The sequence below is a fragment of the Lepidochelys olivacea genome (assembly GCF_965140295.1).
Source record: "Lepidochelys olivacea isolate rLepOli2 genome assembly, chromosome: 3".
NCBI classification, from domain to species: Eukaryota; Metazoa; Chordata; order Testudines; family Cheloniidae; genus Lepidochelys; species Lepidochelys olivacea.
In genome coordinates, this window is record NC_140413.1 from 40,363,428 (window position 1) to 40,386,156 (window position 22,729).

At 39.4% G+C, this 22,729-nt stretch overlaps 1 protein-coding gene across 1 annotated transcript in view; it reads left to right on the forward strand.

Annotated features, from left to right (window-relative positions):
* The window catches only part of DLGAP2 (DLG associated protein 2), a 709,806-nt gene that overhangs the window by 328,669 nt on the left and 358,408 nt on the right, over positions 1-22,729 (forward strand). Inside the window, exon 4 of the mRNA XM_084623310.1 lies at positions 16,463-16,495. Within this exon, the coding sequence (XP_084479436.1) occupies positions 16,463-16,495 (33 nt within the window). The remainder of the gene's footprint in view (positions 1-16,462; positions 16,496-22,729) is intronic.

Sequence of the window (22,729 nt, forward strand, 5' to 3'; positions counted from 1 at the left end):
ATGTCCTATCCTCAGAGATTAACAAGAACTATTTACCTCCCTCCTCCTTGTAACAACCTCTTATTTACTGGAAAAGTGTTATCAGGTTGCCTCTCAGTCTTCTCTTCTCCAGTCTAAACAAACCTGATTTTTTTTCAATCTTCCCTCACAGGTCATGTTCTCTAGACCTTCAACCATTCTTGTTGTTCTTCTTTGAACTTTCTCCAACTTGTCCACATCTTTCCTGAAATATGCCCAGAACTGGACATGGTACTACATTTGAGGCCTAATCAGTGCAGAGTAGAGAATTACTTCTTGTGTTTTGCTTACAACACTCCTGCTAACACATCCCAGAATGATGCTCACTTTTTTTGCAATAGTGTTAAATGTTAACTCATATTTAGCTTGTGGCCCACTATGACACCCAGATCTCTTTCCACAGGCAGTCATTTCTCATTTTGTATGTGTGCAACTAATTGTTCCTTCCTAATAGGAGTACTTTGCATTTGTCCTTATTGAATTGCATTCTGTTTACTTCAGACCATTTCTCCATTTGTCCAGAGCATTTTGAATTTTAATCCTATTCTCCAAAGCACTTGCAACCCCTCCCAGATTGATATAATCCGCAAACTTTACAAACGTACTCTCTATGCCATTATCTAAATAATTAAAGATAGCGAACAGAATTGACTGATGTGGAAGGTCTAAGATATTCAAGAAGTCTTTTTTCCTTTTGGCAGGAACTACACACCCCATTCAAGAGTGGCCACACTGTAAATGAACAGAAGGAAGGGTCAGAGTTAGACTAGCAATGAAGGAGATTATTCTTGGAAGCAAGCAATGTGCTCAGTAATAAGTGTTTTTGTAGAAATGGGTCCACAGGGATGAAATGCATTTATTGGCTTAGTCACAATGATTCTAAATAGCTAGTATCATTCAATTTTTATATACATTCTTTGTGATACTTTGATGTTTGGCTGTTGCATTTAAATGTTAGTGCAGTGCTTTTCAGGAAAGGTCTTTTAAAATAGAAATTTTATTAATTATTTATTTGACTGCATAACTTATCTGAATCAGTTCAGATTTGTCTCTTCTATGACTGTTCATAGAAATAAGCCAAGTTCCTATTTAATCCCTGGTATGTTTTAAATATTCTCTGGAGTCTGGTTTTTTTGTTTGCAGTGTTTGCATGAACACACTCAAAATCAATAAGAAATAGTTAAATAGTATTAGGAAGTGATGCTGGCACAGTTATTCTTACCACTTCTTGGCTGCATGACAGGGAGGTAAAACAGGACCCTTTCCACTGACTTCAGTGGGCTTTGGATAAGGCTAATAGTGCCCTTACTATAAAAATAAGACTGAGTCCTGGATCTGGTGAAACCTTGTGTCATGAGACACCCCTGCATTCACAAAGTGTTCTGTACTTGCACCATTTCACTCAATTGATCCCTAAAGACATTTTCGTAGAGTTTAAAAATTCTGCCTATGGATATCTGTGTGAGATGAGACCTCTCTTAGTTATGTGGATATGTGAGCATAGGGTAGGAAATGCTCATACATTCATTTTGAACTGGGAAACTGTCAGAAGGACTCACTCGATCTTTGGAGTGAATCAAACATGCTAGTTGTGAAATTAGAGTCCTGGGGGACACTACAAAATCTTTTGGATTTATTCCACAGGTCTGTCACATTTGCATTTCATCTGAGGGCACTGTGCTACAGTGTGAAATCAACAGGCTGAGAGCTCCAAATAAAGAAAAGAAGAGGGATCGTAGATAAAATAGTGAGTCATAAATAGGGAGACATAAAATAGAGAATGAAACACAATTCATAATACGATCAGCTTTAATGGACACTATTCATAGTTGTGTTTAGATACAAATATTGGACCAAAATCCTGAAAATGACTAATGGTCTCTCAGCACACCCCTAAATTGTGCCTTATCTACTAGCTTCACTAAATCCCAAGATACTTTATTTCTCTTTAAATGGCACAGAAAGAATTGTAAATTCCATTTCAGTGACATCAGGGTAGACACATATTGATGGTAATACTATTGCATTACAAACAGTTGCAGCACCCTTCTTCCTCTGATATCAGTGAAACGAAAATTTGAAGTATTAAATGCTAATGTTAGAATGGATTTTTAAAGTTTACTGGAATTCCTACTTGATTTTGTTTTATTCCAAAGATTTATGTTCTAACAAAGAAAACTATATTTTACTGGGAGGACAACTATATTTCACTCCATAACAGAAATAATCTCCATTCTTCTTGTAATGCTTGGAATTCTGATTTTCAGCAGTGGTGTTCAGTTATATTACGTAGCTTATGGGTTTTTGCTGTTCTGTAAATTTGTGTATTTTCAAAATCCTATGAACTCCCTTCTTCATCAGTGTGACATGCACAGTGCCGTGCAATAATACTTTATTTTTATAGCTTCTTTCATTCAAACCTGTGACCTACAGAGTTAGGTAGTAACTGGAAGAGAGGAAATTTTAAGAAATATAAGCAAGAGAGACTACACATGTTTGCAGCTGAGGTTTAAAATGAGATGGAGTGTGGTTGAGACAGAGAGATTCAGGAAGGTTATTCCAGAAGACAGGAGCAGCAGAAGAGAAGTTGTTTCTTCAAATCAACAGTGGTCAGATCACATGAGGGAGAGACAGAAAAGACTGGTGTTACACAGAGAGTGAGGGTATAGGGAAGTGGGAGAGAGAGAGAGAGAGAGACACACACACACACACACACACACACACGGTCTGTGAAATATTTTATTTGTAGTCTCATTTAGAATGCTCATCAGTGTATTGGATCACCTCATGTGCTATGGAATTTTACATCACAAACACTCTTATGAGGCAGGGAAGTATTGTAGTCAGTATTTTACTGACAGGAAGCTGAGATGGAGAGAGGTTAAATGATTAGTCCATGATCACACAGAAAAGATATAACAAAACCCTGATCTGCTGAGTTCCATCATGATGCTTTCATCACAAGACCATCCCTCCTTAATAGGTAGGAAGATTTTTTTTATAAAAAAGGAGTCCAACTCTGAGCTAGATCCTGCAAAGAATGAGTTTGTTTGAATATGGGCTGGTGTGGCCATCCTTCTCTTTACTTGAGAGAAGGCTGAGAGCAGCATTCTGCACATGGTGGAGCATGGGGAGACCCACATGGAGAAGAATGTTGCATGAGTCAAGACAAGAATGCGAATGATGATTTAGCAGAGATGGAGTCAGGACACAGGACAGTGACATATGTTGCAGTGATAGTGATAGGTAGGTTTTCAGAAAGAGGAGATACAGTAGGATGAGAAAAGTTCAAGGTCATGGATCACACTCAGATTATGGACTATGTAGGCTAATAGGAATCAAATAGTGGGATCAACGTTCATGTTGCACTCCCTGTCAGTACCTGGCCGCAGCCAGGAAAGCTAATGATCCACCAGAAGACCAAAAATGTTGATGAATCCTGGTCATGTGCCACCTAAAGCACATTGTGCATATGCTAAGAATAAGTAAGATGGAGAATGTGAAATTGTGCTTGAGGACGTTCGTCATTCCCAAGAGAAGACCTTTCTTTTGAGGCATTTACTGTCACTGAAACAAATTAAGAAAGACAAATAAGCGTCTTTAAAAGTGATGAAAAATTAGTATTATCGCTGTTAAATTCATAGTTAAGGATAATGATAGAGATAAAAGCACAAAGATAGACAGTAGATAGAAAAGAGCAGAGAGCCAAAAAGTGAAAAAGCTGTCCCTCCCCCCACTACCATGTGCTGCTCCTGCTCTCTGCCTTGGAGCTGCTCCCGGAAGCCTCCTGCTTGCTGTGCAGGGGCGGGGAAGAGGGAAGCTAATGTCAGGGTCTGCTCCTGCCCCTCGCTTACCCCATTTCCATAGCAGGGACGGAAACACAACAGAGCTCAGGACAGAGGGAGCATGCTGGCAGCAGGGGCTGTCTCAACTTGTTGATCTAATTAAAAAGGCAATGTACTTAGAGTGGAGTCTGCGTTCTTAAAGGGGCAATGTGCATCTCTCTCTCTCTCACACACACACAGGGGGTGTGTCTCTGTCTGCCATGCTGTCTCCCTCCCTCCATTTGTGCTGCCTTGTAGAGTGTGAGGCTACATTAACAACGTGTTAACCCTTGAGGTCTCAGCTGTTCTAGCTCATCATTTAACAATAAGGCATTCCCTGGGAAATATCCCACTCTCTGACTGCACCACCTCAACCAAGCTTCACAATCATCATCATTGCTCTGTACAGTATTAAATTGTTTAAAACTTATACTGTGTGTGTGTATGTATGTGTGTATATATTTTATATATATATATATAAAATCTTTTGCCTGGTGAAAAAAATTTCCCTGGAACCTAACCCTCCCATTTACATGAATTCTTATGGGGAAATTGTATTTGCTTAACATCATTTTGCTTAAAGTCACATTTTTCAGGAACATCACTACAACGTTAAGTGAGGAGTTACTGTATATCAGTGTTGGTGGAATAGCAGTTTAGAACATTCTGAGCATCCATCCTCTGAGGCGCTTCGGTTTAAGTGCCAAAATCACTATTCACTTCTGAAAGTCTTGGCTAGCCTATACTACTTTATAGGAAGAAGATTGTTGTGTCTATTTTATGATGATCTTTTAGTGCAAGCTAGACAAATTCAGACTAAAAATAAGATGCATTTTTAACACTGAGAGTAATTAACCATTGAAGCAAACCTAGAGACATGGTAGATTCTCCATCATTTGCAATCTTTAATGAAGGCTGGATAGCTTTCTAAAATATGTGCTATAGCCCAATAGAAGTTATGGACCCGATGCAGAAATTATTGGGTGAAGTTCTGACCTTTGTTACAGAGGAGGTCAGATTAGATTATGATGATGCTCTCACCTGGCTTTAAAATCTATGGCTCTGTAAAACTATTTGTATTACATGTTGAAGCCTATTGACTTCTCTGGCCATATTAAAGAGGGAAAACTGTTACTTTGTATAAAAGCAAGTGGTTAAGAAAAGAATATTGTGTGTTCTGTGTATCTTAAACTATTCAAACTGTGAAAAAATGTTAGTCAGTCAGTTTGGTAAATAACTAGTGACTAAGCCAAATGTAGCTCCTTCATTTACTTGAGTGAAATTACACCAGGAATGAACTTGGCCATTTGAGTTCAGGTTATGGCATAACAAATCATAATTGTGGTGTGTGCTATGTGTAACATATGAATGTTCTGTTTCACAAACAGTAATATTTGGCCTTTTTGGTATATTTTCTTTTGTAAATCATTATGCTGAAATATAAGGATAAATATAACTCCGAGTTTTGCTTTTCATGATTCAGCTGTTACTTTTTTATATTATTTCTTTTGATGTCAAAACAAGGAGAAATTGTTGGCTATCTACTTCATGCTTATTCCAAAAAATAATACTTAGTCCTTGTACACAGTGTGGAGATACACCACTTCAAATCACTTTAAAACCATGAACTAATCATAACTATTATTAGTCCAATAGAAGTTGCTCACATTAAGTGTTTATAAGATTGAGAGGACCTTAGTTAGCCATATGTCTCCAACAGTGTACTAAGGGCATGCAGGAGTGAAATGTTGCTCAGGCTTGCAGGAGTGAAATCATGAAGGCCAAATCACACCTGGAGTTGCAGCTAACAAGAGATGTTAAGAGTAACAAGAAGGGTTTCTTCAGGTATGTTGGCAACAAGAAGAAAGTCAAGGAATGTGTGGGCCCCTTACTGAATGAGGGAGGCAACGTAGTGACAGAGGATGTGGAAAAAGCTAATGTACTCAATGCTTTTTTGCCTCTGTCTTCACGAACAAGGTCAGCTCCCAGACTACTGCACTGGGCAGCACAGTATGGGGAGGAGGTGACCAGCCCTCTGTGGAGAAAGAAGTGGTTCGGGACTATTTAGAAAAGCTGGACGTGCACAAGTCCACAGGGCTGGATGCGTTGCATCCGAGAGTGCTAAAGGAGTTGGCGGATGTGATTGCAGAGCCATTGGCCGTTATCTTTGAAAACTCATGGCGATCGGGGGAGGTCCCAGATGACTGGGAAAAGGCTAATGTAGTGCCAGTCTTTAAAAAAGGGAAGAAGGAGGATCCTGGGAACTACAGGCCAGTCAGCCTCACCTGAGTACCCGGAAAAATCATGGAGCAGATCCTCAAGGAATCAATTCTGAAGCACTTCGAGGAGAGGAAAGTGATCAGGAACAGTCAGCATGGATTCACCAAGGGCAAGTCATGCCTGACTAATCTAATTGCCTTCTATGATGAGATAACTGGTTCTGTGGATGAAGGGAAAGCAGTGGACGTGTTGTTCCTTGACTTTAGCAAAGCTTTCGACACAGTCTCCCACAGTATTCTTGTCAGCAAGTTAAAGAAGTATGGGCTGGATGAATGTACTATAAGGTGGGTAGAAAATTGGCTAGATTGTCGGGCTCAATGGGTAGTGATCAATGGCTCCATGTCTAGTTGGCAGCCAGTATCAAGCGGAATGCCCCAAGGGTCGGTCCTGGGGCTGGTTTTGTTCAATATCTTCCTTAATGATCTGGAGGATGGTGTGGATTGCACCCTCAGCAAGTTTGGAGACGACACTAAACTGGGAGGAGTGGTAGATATGCTGGAGGGTAGAGAGAGGATACAGAGGGACCTAGACAAATTGGAGAATTGGGCCAAAAGAAATCTGATGAGGTTCAACAAGGACAAGTGCAGAGTCCTGCACTTAGGACGGAAGAATCCACTGCACTGCTACAGACTAGGGACCGAATGGCTAAGCAGCAGTTCTGCGGAAAAGGACCTAGGGATTACAGTGGACAAGAAGCTGGATATGAGTCAACTGTGTGCCCTTGTAGCCAAGAAGGCCAATGGCATTTTGGGATGTATAAGTAGGGGCATTGCCAGCAGATCGGGGGACGTGATCGTTCCCCTCTATTCGAAATTGAGGCCTCATCTGGAGTACTGTGTCCAGTTTTGGGCCCCACACTACAAGAAGGATGTGGAAAAATTGGAGAGAGTCCAGCAGAGGGCAACAAGAATGATTAGGGGACTGGAACACATGACTTATGAGGAGAGGCTGAGGGAACTGGGATTGTTTAGTCTACGGAAGATAAGAATGAGGGGAGATGTGATAGCTGCTTTCAACTACCTGAAAAGTGGTTCCAAAGAGGATGGATCTAGACTATTCTCAGTGGTAGCGGATGACAGGACAAGGAGTAATGGTCTCAAGTTGCAGTGGGGGAGATTTAGGTTGGATATTAGGAAAAACTTTTTCACTAGGAGGGTGGTGAAACACTGGAATGCGTTACCTAGGGAGGTGGTGGAATCTCCTTCCTTAGATATTTTTAAGGTCAGGCTTGACAAAGCCCTGGCTGGGATGATTTAATTGGGGATCGGACCTGCTTTGAGCAGGGGGTTGGAGTAGATGACCTCCTGAGGTCCCTTCCAACCCTGATATTCTATGAAGGGGGGGGGGGGTGGAATTAAAGACTGAATTGAGAATCTCAGGTCGAGAGAGGAACAACAAATAAGGTGCTAATCTATATCTAGGTATCTATCTATAGCTCTTGTTAACCTGGTGAAAGGACCAGTATCAGCAGGGGGAAACACTTCCTTCAACTCCCCAAGTAGATTTAATACATGATATTTAACATAATACTGTGATGGGGTATAAAAACACTGTAAAGGGTTAACTATCTGCTGTGGGCTCAATCAGCTCTGTCCTGCTCCATGTGCAATAGGTATCGGGCTTAGAGAGGCAGGTGAGAAGGGAGGATCCAGCTCAGTTAGGAGCTGGCTGGGAGGGAGAGCAGTTCTTCAGCTTCCGTTCCTTGAGAGCAGCCTGGCTAGGGCCAGGAACTGAGTAGACTCCTGCCTGACCGAACCTTCCTGAGGGAAGGTAGGTTTGACGTGGAACTATTGTTTTGAGTTGCTATGAGTGATTTGCTTGTTTGTTTCTGAGTATGACTGCTTCAAATGGTGCTTCACTGGAAGGGGGAACAGCCAAATTAAAACAGTTTTGTCTTTTGCACCTGGCCATGGACCCAGAAGTAATTTGTTAGGAGCCCAGGAATGACCCTGTCACGAATACTTCCTTTAATCAGGCAACTCACATGTGAGTGCTCACAGAATTGAGGGCTCATTGACCGACAGGAGAGAGAACACTGAAACATGGACCCACCTCCCAGAGAAATCTTCCCTTCCTAGATATTAGATCTAGCTGAGAAAAAAAAGTTGAAAGACTTTTTTAAGAAATAACTTTTAAATGAGATTTCAAGTCCTTGGTTTTTATAGATACATATGTACACACAACCATAATGTGTATTTTTGTGTGGTCATTCGAAACTTAGTGGATCTAATTTTAGAACAGTACTATTGTGAATACCAAACAGAATATCGTTCATTCTCTCATAGGTAGCATACTAATACATTATGTCCTGCCATGCATACCAGCAAAGCCAGTGTGGCCTTCAAGGTTTTTCTCAAATGGATATCCACAGAAACCTTACTATAGTTATGCTGGATCTTCAAACATACAATCACTACTGAGACCTCTTAGAATGAGGTAAGAATGACCTCTTAGAATGAGGTCATATACTCTTATGAACAATAATCACATGATACAGTGTCTCAAACATTTTCTTATTCACATGTCTAATAGAACAAGTCTTGTTTTTATTTTTGTGATTGAGCCAAGCAGAACTTTAAGGAGACCTGGTGCTCCACAGGTAGCTGGTTGGAATAAAGGAAATTTGTAAGCATAAGATCACTTATGAATCAACAACATCCACTTAGTCTGCTTCCTCCCAATCCACACAGAGACATCAGTCAATTCAAGTATTTTTCATTCTCAGCGGGGCAAGAATTGAGAATTTCAAAATGAAAATCCCCAGTCAGCCTTCTCTTAGTGTGCTGAGAGGTGAAGGAGGAAGCTTTTGACTTGCTTATAGCAAGGACCCGAAACTAACAAATCGGGGAAGAAAGTGCCAGTGAAGTCTTGAGATGAAAGCTCCACTTGGCACTAGCCATGGTGATTGAGCCTTATTTTTCAATGTGTGCTATTAGAGTAGATACTCTGCTACAGATTTACAGCAATCCTGTAGCAATATTGGCCAAACAAACTGGTACTATGATGCACTAGAAACAGGGGAGGAAGAGGATGGTGATGCCATCAGTGAATGGTGATTACATCAGTGAATGAGGACCTTTGGAAGACATTGCTGAGAATTCTTGAGAATAATGTGACCACCACACTGGTCATGCTGTGAAAGCCTACAAACCAGAATAGCAATCATTAATAGAACACACAGGGTCAGCAAATGAGCCAGAAGTTCTGAGTCTAGAGCCCATTCTTTCCCAGAGGTCAGTATAAGCAGCTATGAATGGCCATGCTGCCTCTCTAATGAAACCTGAAGAAAGACTTAAAAAAAAAAAAGGTTTCAGAGTAGCAGCCGTGTTAGTCTGTATTTGCAAAAAGAAAAGGAGTACTTGTGGCACCTTAGAGACTAACCAAATTATTTGAGCATAAGCTTTCGTGAGCTACAGCTCACTTCATCGGATGTAGCTCACGAAAGCTTATGCTCAAATAAATTGGTTAGTCTCTAAGGTGCCACAAGTACTCCTGTACTTTTTTTAAAAAAAGAAAAGGAGATCTTCTGAGCTGCCCCTTGCATCATTCACCCATCAGGGACCCAGAAACAAGCCTGTCTCACCTGATTTTAAATTAGTTTTTAAGCTTTACTCTGGTACATGTTTTCTAACTTTCCACTGGTAGTGGCACTGAGCAGGGCTGCCTCTACAGTTTTTGCCGCCCCAAGCAGTGAAAAAAACTGCCACCGCGGATGGCAAAAGGGAGAAGCTGCCGCCGATTTGCTGCCGCCGTGGAAACACTGCTGTCCCTTTCTAACTACCGCCCCAAGCACCTGCTTGGAACGCTGGTGCCTGGAGCCGGTCCTGGCACTGAGGCAGGCAGTATGTCCACCTCTGTGCTTTAGAGACCCTCAACATGTTTGTCAGCATCATTCCCTTACTAAACTGCACACAACATATGTCACTATCTTTTTGACGTTGTTTTACCTTTTGTTTAGTCTTCTGGTCCATCCATCCAATTAAGCACTGTTAATTACTTACACTGTTAACTTCCTCCTTTTTCTTCTCAAACATCTGTTTCCCATGTTACACCCAACTGACAGTATTAAAATATAGGAAGGGCTTGCTGGTTTCCTGTTGTAAAATTCTGATTGCCTTGTCAGGCTTAGCTCTCTGTCTTGAGAGAGACTTCTATAAATTGGATAATATCATGGATTCACCGTAAATGTCAAGCTGGTAATCAATTCAGCCCCCATGCCCCTTTTCCTACACAGAGGTGGTTCTTCCTTAATGTCAAGACTAACAGCTTCTAGGGGATTTTAAATCCCGTCCACTATTTGCCATTCAGTAGAAATTGGATTGGGCCCTTAAGTCAAAGAAGATGAGATAATTTAGTCAAGCTAATGTACTTTGGGCGCAGTGTCTCAATCAGTCATGTTGAAACTCTCTTGAGGTTCTTCCATTACTGCTTAAGGACGTGTATTTTAAAAAAAAATATATCAGTTTCAGAGTTTTCCAGAAGGAACTGCTTATCAGTGTATCTGACTTTGCCACCCATCAGACAGATTGTTCACATTACTATAACAAAAATAAGAAATATGAAATAAAATTAAATAAACTTGTTTTAACAAATCATTTTATTGTGTCTTGTTCTTAATTATTTAATTACACATGTAAGTAGTCTTTACATATTAGTCAACATGTGCTAATGCTTTAAAGTTAAATACTCGTTTAAGTGTTTGTGGTATCAGGGCCTAAAAGGACAAAATGCAATGGAAGAGTTAAGTCAATAAATGGCAAGGGAATAAAAGGGATAAATTATGGAATAAGTTCTGAGGTTCCTTGTTGTTACAGTACAAATACTGTTATGGGTTGATTTAAATGAATACTTTTTTATTGACATTTTAGAAGTTGTGCCTGCCAACTGAAAATTAAAATATGCATCACCAAAACCCCTTACATGTGATTCTGATGGAAACAAACTTTTAAAAGGTGGAGGCAGAGGCCAAGGGGGAGAATGCTGCTGTTCATTTATGTAACAACTACCTAGATAAAGCATAGTCAAGGCTGTAACATATGCCACTGAGAGGATGAGTACATTAGTTGCTAAACTTTTAGTATTAAGACATTGGTTCACATTTATTTTTGTGCTTGGAGACTTGAAATCTCACTCATGTGGCTATGTCTATGCTGTACTTGTTGCCGATATGCAATTTATTCTTATTTATTTGCAGAGCATCTTAAAAATACTTACTTGGAGTGGTATTATTTTGGCAAGGAGAAGAGGGTGGTTGTTGGGTTTTCTTGTTCGTTTTTTTTTTAAAGGGAAAAAATCTGAAAATGTAGATTTGCAGATTAAATCTTATCAACATATGCGGATAGTTTAAAAAATGTTTCTGGGATGGTGATTCAGTGTATGGCAGTGTTTGTGAGTCAGTATTGAACTTCTGTCTAAGTATGGCTGTAGCAGTCTCTCTGCCACGTTTCATCTGGGAAATAAGCAGAGGCTCTGACTGTTTGTGGCCATTAAGTATATGGTGCTATATAGTTACGAGTAGAGATGTTAATGGGCTACTTCAATGTCATTATATTCCACTGATTTAATTACTCCCTGTGATTTCAACTGATAATGGTATTTTTCAGGTTTTGTCCTACATTATAGAGTTATCCCACAATTTGATACAGTCACCACACCAGAGGTAGTGGTATTTCAGGGGATAGAGATTTTTTTGTGTTTGCTATACAAAACACATGTAAGACAAACAGCCTAATCACAGGCAGCCCTTCATTGCCAAGTAAGGGTGAAAACTCAGCTGAAATACTGTGTGTGAGAGAGAGAGAGAGAGAGAGCACGTGCTGAGATATCAGGAAGAAGGAATCTTTTGCAAGAAGTCTCTGCATTCCCCTCCTTGCTGAGGAGCAGAACTCATTGGCATTTCCCCACAGAGAAATTCAGAGAGGAGGAAAGGAGCATGTTGTAGGTGTGACTGGGGGGCTCGCATGCTTTGCCAAACACTGCATTGGGGATATGTACATGAGGGACAGAAGCATCAGGGGTCTTTATTCCTTAGTGTGTTTGCTGAATATTTTAATGAGGGGCATAACTCATATTATTCACTAATTTGCAGGACTTGACCCAGAGAATTTAGAAACCTTCTGGAAGAAAAGAGTGTAAACTCTTCCCCCATTATTATTTTTTATTCTTAGTAATAAAGTTAAGAGCGCATTATATATTCAGATGCCAATGACTACATGCAGTTTTCCCTATCCAAAATATTAAGGTACCAAATGTTTTTAGTTACACCCTCGCACTACACTAGAATCTGTGGGATTTCATGGCTGTAACTGAGAGTCAAATCTGTCATTGTTTAAACATTTGAGTAAAACCTATTTTTAAAAAAATCCTTGTACAGAACTTTATTTTCATTTAAAAGTAATTTTTGCAATTTTGGTGTAATAAAAATGGAATGAGACTTTCAGGGACACAATAGAGCAATCCAACCCGCAGTCTGACAGCCTCTCTGCTGTTAAGGAGGATGAAAGTCTTGGGAAAGGAGAACATCAAACTGAAGAGGAGGGAAATGATCCCATAGTTGGAACTCACCTTCCAGATATCCTCTTGCTCAGAGGATATCATGATATCTCTCCACAGGAGGGAATCACAGTTACTAGGAAGTCAGGTAATAGTAATGGGGAATTTGATCATGAGACATACAGATAGCTGAGTTTATGTTGACCGGGAGACTCTCATGGCGACTTGCCTGTAGGGTGCAAAGGTCATGAATTTCTCAAGACATCGAGACAGACTTACGTGCAGTGCTGGGAAGTAGCCAGTGATCATGGTACATGTAGGTACCAGTGATATAGGGGAAAGGTAGGAGGGCCTGGAGGCCAAATTTAGGTAAGAGATTAAAGTCCAGGACCTCCATGTTGGTATTCACTGAAATGCTTCCAGTTCCATGCTCAGGGACAGTTAGGCAGAACTTTAGGGTCTCAGTGAGTAGATGAGATGATGATGTAGGCAGGAGGGTTTTAGGTTTATTAGGAACCCAGGAACCTTTTGGGGAAGAAAGAGCCTATACATGAAGGATGGGCTCCACCTAAACCAAAATGGAACAAGATTGCTGGCATGTAAAATGAAAAAGGTAGAAGAAATTTTAAACTGTCTGGGGGAATGCTGACTGGTGCAGAGGAGCATATGAGTCCGACAGAGACATTCCATTGGAGAAGATCTATTAACAGGGATTCTCTATATCCTGATAAAGAGGAGACAATAGAAACTGATTAAGTACAAGAGAAGAGAAACAATCAAACAAAGGAGTCACATTCAGTTATACCACATGGAGGCAGACAATTAAAAAGTAAAAAATTTTATGAGTGCTTGTATACAAATGCTAGAAGTCTAAATACTAAGATGGGTGGGCTTGAATGCCTGGTATTAAATGAGGCTATTGATATAATAGGCATCACAGAAACTTTGGTGGAACAATGATAATCAATGGGACACAGTAATACCAGGGTACAAAATATATAGGAATTACAGAGTAGGTTGTGCTAGTAGGTGAGTGGCACTATATGTGAAAGAAAACATAGTCAAGATATTAAATGAATCAAACTGTACCGTAGAATCATACTATCAACCTCGTGACTGGGATGGTGACGGTAATTGTGATTAGAGAGGCTATAAAAATAGCAAACTCAGTAATGGGGGATTTCAACAATCCCCATATTTGAGTGGATACAAGCCACCTCAAGATGGGATGCAGAGTTAAAATTTCTAGACACCATTAATGACTGCTTCTTGGAGCAGCTAATCCTGGAATCCACAAGGGGAGTTTAGGATTTAATCCTAAATGGAGTACAGGATGTGGTCCAAGAGGTGAATATAACTGAACTGCTCAGTAATAGTGACCAAAGTGTAATCAAATTTAATATCCTGGGGGGAGGGGAAGCGGAAATACCAGAAACTGACCACAGTAGCATTTCATTTCAGAAAGAGGAACTAGACAAAAATGAGGAAGCTAGTTAAGCGGAAATTGAAATGAACAGTCATGCGAATGAAATGCCTGCAAACTGCATGGAAACTTTTTAACACCATAATAGAGGCTCAAATTAAATGTATACCCCAAATAAAAAAAAACAGTAAAAGGACCAAAAATGACACCATGGCTAAACAAAGTACAAGTGGCAGAGGCAAAAAGACATCCTTTAAAAACTGAAAGTCATACATACTGTACTGAGGAAAATAGAAAGGAGCATAAACTCTGGCAACTCAAGTGTAAAAGTGTATAATAAGTGTATAATAAAGTAAAAGTCTTTTGCTAGTTGCTCTTCAAATTCTAACAACAAAATAATTAAGTACATCAGAAGCAGAAAGCCTACCAAACAGTCAGTGGGGCTGCTGGATGATTGAGGTGCTGTTGAAGGAAGACATGGACGATGCAGAGAAGCTAAATGAATTCTTTGCATCAGTCTTCACTGTAGATGATCTGAAGGAGATTCCCACACTTGAGCCATTCTTTTTAAGTGACAAATCTGAAGAATGGTCCCAGATTGAGGTGTCAATAGAGGATGTTTTGGAACAAATTAATCAAACTAAACAGTAGTAAATCACCAGGACCAGATGGTATTCACCCAAGAATTCTGAAGAAACTCAAATATGAAATTGAGGAAGTATGAACTGTGGTACTTCTTAAATTAGCTTCTTTATCAGATGACTGGAGGATAGCTAATGTGACCCCAATTTTTAAGAGAGGCTCCAGAGAAGATCCTGGCAATTACAGGCTGGTAAGCCTAACATCAGTCCCAGGCAAAGCGGTTGAATCTATTGTAAAGGAACAGAATGATCAGACAGATAGAGGAACACGATTTGATGGGGAAGAGTCAACATGGCTTTATAAAGGGAAATCATGCCTCACCAATCTAATAGAATTCTTTGAAAGGTTCAACAAGCCGGTGGACTAGGGTAATCCAGTGGCTATCGTGTACTTGAACTTCAGAAAGCCTTTGACAAGATCCCTCACCAAAGACTTAAGAAAGCAAGCAGTCATGGGATAAGAGGGAAAGTTCTCGTGAAGATCAATAACTGATTAAAAGATAGGAAATAAAGGGTAGGAATATGTGATCAGTTTTCAGAATGAACCAAGATAAATAGCAGTGTCCCACAGGTACTGCTGCTGTTCAGTATTTTCATAAATGATCTGGAAAAAGGAGTAAACAGTGAGGGGGCACAGCTTGCAGACAACACAAAGTTGCTCAAGATAGTTAACTCTTTGCCGTTCCCTTTGGATTTAACAAAGGGATCTCACAAAACTGGGTGACTAGACAACAAAATGTCAGATGAAATTCAATGATGATAAATGCAAAGTAATGCACATTGGAAAACACCACCCCAACTATACATACAAAATTATGAGGTTTCAATTTTGCTATTACCACACAAGAAAAAAATCTTGGAGTTGTGGGTAGTTTTTGGAAAAATATCCACACAGTGTGCAACATCGTTCAAAAAAGCTTAACTGAATGTTAGGAAGCATTAAGAAAGGGTTGGATACTAAGACAGTAAATATCATAATGCCATTATATAAATTCATGGTATGGCCACATCTTGAATACTGCATGCAGTTCTGGTTACCCCATATATCTTTTTTTATATTAAAAATTGAAAAGGTGCAGAGAAGAACAACAAAAATAATGAAGGGTACGGAACAGCTTTCATAGGAGGAGAGATTAAAAAACTAGGACTGGTCAGTTTGGAAAAGAGACAAGTAAAGGGAGATATGATAGAGATCTATGAAATCATGAGTGGTATGGAGAAAGTGAATAAAGAAGTGTTTGTTTACCCCTTCACATAATACAAGAATCAGGGGTCACCCAATGAAATTTATCGGCAGCAGATTTAAAACAAACTAAAGGAAGTACTTCTTCACACAATGCACAGTCAATCTGTGGAACTTGTGGTCAGTTGATGTTGTGAAGGCCAAAAGTATAATAGGGTTCAAAATAGAATTAGATAAGTTCATGGAGGATAGGTCCATCAATAGCTATTAGCCAAGATGGTCAGGGATGCAACCCCATACTCTGACTGCCAGATGCTGGGACTGGATGAAAGAGGATGGATCACTTGATTATTTCCCTGTTCTGTTCATTCCCTCTGAAGCATGTGGCATTGGTCACTGTCGAAAAAGAAGATACTGAGCTAGATGGACCATTGGTCCTAGCTATCATTCTTGTGATACTTCTCATTCATGCACAGTTTGAGTACTGCCAGTTTGAGTTACATTTGTAAATGATTGTGATTTGGTATCTCTTGAGCAGAAGTAATGATCTCAAATATGAGCAGAAGAAATGACTTTTATCTCTCTTCTTTTTTCTTTTCAGAGTCACAGTGTACACTCTGTGGTGAGCCTGAGGGTGAGTGTGTTTCTATATTCTTAATCATTTTCAAAGCTGATAGTGCACAGGCTTGACTCAAGTGATCTGTTTAGTCTGTTAGTTCATTTGTACGGGTAACAGTAGATTGAACATGGTATTAGAAATGATGCTAACACAAGAAACACTCACACTTTGCTGTGCTAGATACCAAAATGAATCAAATTAAACTGAGTAAAGCACAGTACATGCTCCAGGCAGAAGGAAATTATCTTAAATGACAAATATTCCATTACAGTAAAAATGGAAATATTTGCTTTTTGTTCAGTTTTTGTGTTTGCCAGTGTAATATGGGATATGAAACACTGATGAGGCACTTGAAGACATTATTTGGAAAAAAAAGGACATTGGATAATGTAAATGAAAATGACTTAATCTGTAAAGGGTCACATTTTCATGTTTATTGTAACTCAGAGTACTAAGAGAGGCTCTTTTTTAACAGGTGAAGTGAATAAATACTACTTTTGAAACAAGGATAATTAGGCAATAACATTAATGCAAACATATGCACCAATGATATTTATTTTTCAGTGCCAGATTAACACTAAGATGAGATGTAGGATTTACCTAAATAAGCATTGATGTGAATCTGAGGGTTTTACTCTTCGAAGCAAAGAGTCCATTGCTGGAGAAAAACCTCATATTCTATTACCCTTATTGCTATTAAACAATTTTCCTCTTACATTTTATCTTCGAACTCAGCTATCTGGAACCTCTCTGTCAAAAGTAATCCAAAATACTGGCCATGATGGATCCATGTCCATCCATTTTACAAAACTCAGAAGCATGATTATGCACTAGCAGCTTAATTTTTCAGCACTTTATCTCTTCAGAATAGTTTCTGAAAAGCAAAACAAAGCTTTCTATATTTTGAGGTGGGGAGGAGAAGCTAATAACTGTATTCAGGAGATTTAAAGATGGTATCTGATGTGATGAGTCTTGGGGTGTTGCAACTAATGAAACAATCCAGTTCATAAGAACATTTTTCATCTGCTTGTATTGATTTGTTAGCCATCCTGACAGGTTTGTTTTGACGTTTTTGTGTTCTTTTTACAAAAAGCTACCGTTCTAGTTGCAGTGCTTTTTCCATGCACTTTATAAAAAGTTAGACCAAATAAAGGAAAAGCATAAAACAGATGTTCAGTGGCCTTATGTGGCAAACTGAGGACTTCACTATCTCTGTGTACAATTGTGTGTTGGATTAATACTGTTGTTGTTGTGCATGACTAAACTGATTTTCCACAATCATGCTCATTTTCCCCAGAAAACCAGAAGTACATACTCAGTTTTGCAAACTTGAATTCAAAAACTCATGTCCTTAAAAGTGAACAACAGGGTTCAGATTTTTTTTTTAAAAACAGTTACTCAATAACAAGCCCTTTATTTTTATGTGTTTAAAAAAAAATCTATCACATGGTCAGTGAGTGTGTTGTTGGTGGGACCTGTATTAACTTGATATTCAGTGTTTAGATGAGCAGAAACAAACTGTTATAGTTAAGAATTTTTTCTGGCGCACCAACTAACTCCTTGAGTGCAGTGCTGCTGGTATGCTAATTGTTAAATCTTAGCTACGGTTTTTAAAGCATACTCATTAAGTTCAGCAAAGATAAGTGAACTCCAGGTGCGGAGCAAACTCAGTGGTTTTAACCATAGTATTATGGAGCAGTGGTAGCTGCACCAGAGTTAAGGTTGCTTTACAGAGTTTCATTTTAACATGAGCTTTACACTTTTGTTTTGTAGCGGTCTCAATAAAATGGCAAAAAACTCCACACACACAATATAAATTTTGAGCATTATATGAATTTTTCATTGTGGTTTGATGAAAAATGAATTGATAGGGAGAGACTAATGAGAGTTCAAAAATCACCCATTTTGGCAATTATTTCATTGGATTGTCTCTTCCTCCCCACTCCAGAAATCTAAAACACTATAGGATCTGTCCATTGGCTACACTGTTGCTCAGCTAGATAGTATTTGTCTTTAGAGAATTTTCCAACTTTTTTTAGTCATGGAAAATACATTTATATTCATTTCCAAGGGAGGGAGGCAGAGACTGTTTCATCCTCTACCCCTGTACCTTAGGGGGCAGTTCCCTAATCTAGGAAAGAGGATGCCGCAAGGTTCTTACCTCTTCTAAATGCTGTTTAAATTTCTGTCCAGTTGATTATGCTCACGATTGACTAAGGCTGGGAACCCTCCCTAGAAGACAGTTAGAAACGTGCTTCTGAACACTCCTCCCCTCCTCCCCCATTTTAAAATAAATCAGCAGAATGTTTATTCAAGGTTGGGCAGGCCCGGACGCCAGGTCTTTAACATGACAAACCCCCCATCTGATCTACTATACCACATAGCTTTCCATACGGGTTTAGTCACACTGAGTTATCCTATTTCTAGCCACTATAAACCACATTGCTCTGCCAGAACCAGGAGGAATCCAGGATTTCTGATCACCAGTATTCTACTGTGGACTAGTAACTAGTTGTGAAACACACTGGGAAGAGCATGTGAAGTCCTTCTCCAGTGCCTCATCTAGACAGGAGTTTGTGCTTACTCCTGCAGCTCAAATAGTAAGAACTTAAGGTAGTGATCTGAAAGTTAAGAGATTCAAACCCTGCTGCTGATCTATTTGGAGACATGGTAAGGATTATGTGATTCCCATGATGAAAAGGCCACTTCAAAACAGGTTTTTTACTTAAAACCCTATGATCTGTAAATAGTCATGTGAATCAATAAAATACATTTTTCATATTTGTTATTTATCACTCATTTTGCTTGTGCGATCAACTGTTCAGTGTATGTGTAACATGGCCTTGTCTAAGCTCACAGAGGATGTGAGACTGTGACAACATTCAGCTTGAAAGCCTGGTTCTTTAGCACAAGCTGTAAAGATTCAAGTGTTTATATCCAGAGCTCATCAGTTCAGTCCCTTTTGCTGTCTAAGATGGCGATTGTCACACTTGCAGCTGTACCACATTAGCATATTTAATTGTTGAGAGTTATTCCTCATATTAGTAGGGAAGGGGGAGTGCATTAGTCAGATCTGCTGGTACAATACAGACATTCTCACCCTATTGCTGTAGCTGCTGCTGGTGTCATCTAATTTCCAGGAGTCCATGAGAGGCTACAAGCTGTTTTGGGAAGTGAGGGATGGTGCAGATTCCTTCACCGAAGTTCCCTTGAGCTGAAAGGTTGTTGGTGCTAAACATGAAGGGTTGCTCTTGCTGTACTGACTTTGAGTAACTTTTTAAACAGAGAGAAAATGTTGTAGACAAAGAATTTACTGAGGCAGAACATAGCTTCTCATGTTCTTGAATAGTGTGGATGAAGTCAAGAGTAACTTCAGCAGCAGTTGCTCCCTGTGATCTCTAGGCATATGCAGCTCTTCTTTTTCCTGACTTTCATGAGCTGTCCTCTGAAATACACTAAACCTATATTAAAAAAATTGGGAAATTAGCAAACAAAAACTACATTTGGTAGCAGGGCACACTCCAGCTACTCAGAACCTTAAAAGTATGGAACTAAGTTATGGGGAGAGACTTATGCATTCTTTTCCATCTTCATATTGCTTACAATATTAATAACACATGCCAGCACTCTCATAAAGCTTTCACTTCCATTTTTAGCTTGTAGCTTATGTATTCTATTGTTATGGTTTTCCTTGTGTTGACAAAGGTAACTGCATAAATGTAATATACTTTGACTTTTGTAGGGTGTTTGACTTAGTACTGCACTGCATTTTGATTAAAAAATTAGCACAATAAAATAAAGCACAAATTAAATGGACTAAGAACTGGCTAACTGACAAATCTCCAAGTAGTTGTCAAAGAGGAATCATCATTGAATTTGAGTGTTTCTAACAGGATTCTACAGGGATTGGGACTAGCCCTGGGCTATTCCCTATTTTTACCAATGATCCAGAAGTAAATAGAAAATCACTGCAGATAAAAGTAGCAGGTGACACAAATATTGATGTAATGCTAAATAATGATGACAGAGAAGTCATACAGAGTGATCTGGGTTGCTTGAGAAGTTGGGTCTATTCAAACAAAATGTACTTTAATACAACCAGATGCAACGTTTTACAGATACAAACAATAGAGGCCTTACCTACAAAATGGGGGGGCTGATCCTGGAACACAGTGACTCTGAAAAAATTTAGGGTTCAGAGTGGATTAGCAACTGACCATGAGCTCTCAGTGCGATCTTGTGGCAAAGAGGGCTAATGCAATCCTTAAATGTGTAAACAAGGGAGTAATACATATGAGCAGGGAAGTGATTTTTACTTCTGTATAGGTTATAGGTGAGACTGATACTAGAATACTGTGTAAAATTTTGGTGTCCACATTTAAAGGATGGTAAAGAGTAAGAGGTGACTTGTTTGAAAAGTATAAGAACTTTCATGGAGTGAAAATGCCAGGTAGTCAAGGAGTCTTTAATCTAGCAGAGAACAACATAAGAACCACCAATGGCAGGAAGCTGAAGACTTAATTCAAAGTATCCAGTGATTTTTTTTTCTGGATGTCTAGTGTGAGATGCCTACAACCTGATCTTTCACAATAATGAACCTATAAGGTGCTCTTTAGTGTTCAAAGCACAGCTCCCTTGACACACTGACTTACAGTGGCAGCTATGAGTGCTCAGCACTTCTACAAATCAGATCTCAGGGTCCTAAATCAGGCACTAGAAAAGGAGGAACATACAATTAGTGACCACCTGTCACAAGTTTGATTTAAGTTACTTGACTAACATGATACAGGAACTCTGTGGCTAAGGCAGGGATAGAATCCAGTTCTCAAGGGCAGCATTCAACTACTTGAAACCTGAGACCATCCTTTTCTCTTTCTGCAATCCCTTACCTCATTCACTGCACACCTGTGCTTTTCTTTCTTTCAGAAGGGTATGGTCAGTGTATTGTCTGCGGTTATGTTACCACACAACTCATCCTAAGCAAGCACATTTATTCTTATGGGGAAAGCATTACAAATAAAACACATTAAAACAGTAGAAGAACCTACACATCTGCTAAGAACTTACTAAAGGTCATCTATTAGCCTTATGTGGCCCTTAGTAGGTCAAGTCTTTCCATCCTTTCCACAAGGATTGGAGCCCAGCCTTGGACAGAAGGTTCTGTCTGTTTTTTGCATTAGAAAGAACCCCAAGAGTTGGTTTAAACTCAAGCTGTTTATCCAAGAAACCCTTTCTTTGTCTAGTCTCTGAAAGATCCAGTTTCAACTATCTTATATGAGCTTTCCCAGAAGGTGGTACCTCTCTGGCAGGGTTTCAGCCTGGCTGATTTGCATTAATCATCACTTTTGTTGTTGTTGAGGAGGAGTTGTGGTAGCCCTCCCCCAGGAAGTAGAATACAATCACACACAAACCATTCATTTAAAACAATGGACCCCCAAAGATATTGCAAGAAGTTTCCCCATCTGTCATAGGCTCTTCCTTTATTACACAGTCCTGATTCATCCCCAAAGCAGGTCCATCCTGTGTCTTGTGGGGGGAAAAAAAGTATGTGATCATATAATTAAAGACTGCCTCATAAGACATATACAAAAGATAGGTCAATTAAGTTAACTTTCATTCTAGCATATCCTAACTTTTAAATGCTTGACTTAGCAACTTAATATTTAATATATTTTTGTATGTATTCAATATAATCATATCTTAAATGTATGTTATGAAGGGGTTAGACTTTACAATTTGGATCTTAGGGCCAAGTATTCCATAGTAATTGCAACCACTCTTGAATTATTGGTGCAGTTTGCGTATACAATTCATATGTGGGCACAACCTGAGCATGTACCCACAAACCTACTACCTGCATTTGGATGCCAGTCAGGCACTTCAGAGGGACAAGTATTCAGATTCTCTCCACCCCTGAGTTGTTGATTTCTTGAAGGTGCAAAATGCCTGCACAAATTTGGCCTACAAGAAGGAGGCTGGCTTCAACCCTATGTAAAACTATCCCTTAGTGTGTAGCAACTTGGATTGAATTTTCCAAAATCCAGATGTATTCATATGAGAGCTTCATATTGTTGTAGAATGTGGAGAGCTCCCTGTGCTGTCTGGTCTTAAATGAATGGAGTATCAGAACAGTACCCATGTTCAATTATGTGACTATTTGGAGATCATCACTTTTCATTTCTTTTCACTCAGAATTTGATACAAGTGTCGCTTTGAACAGATCTATACCTTTTATTCTTTAAAACCTTC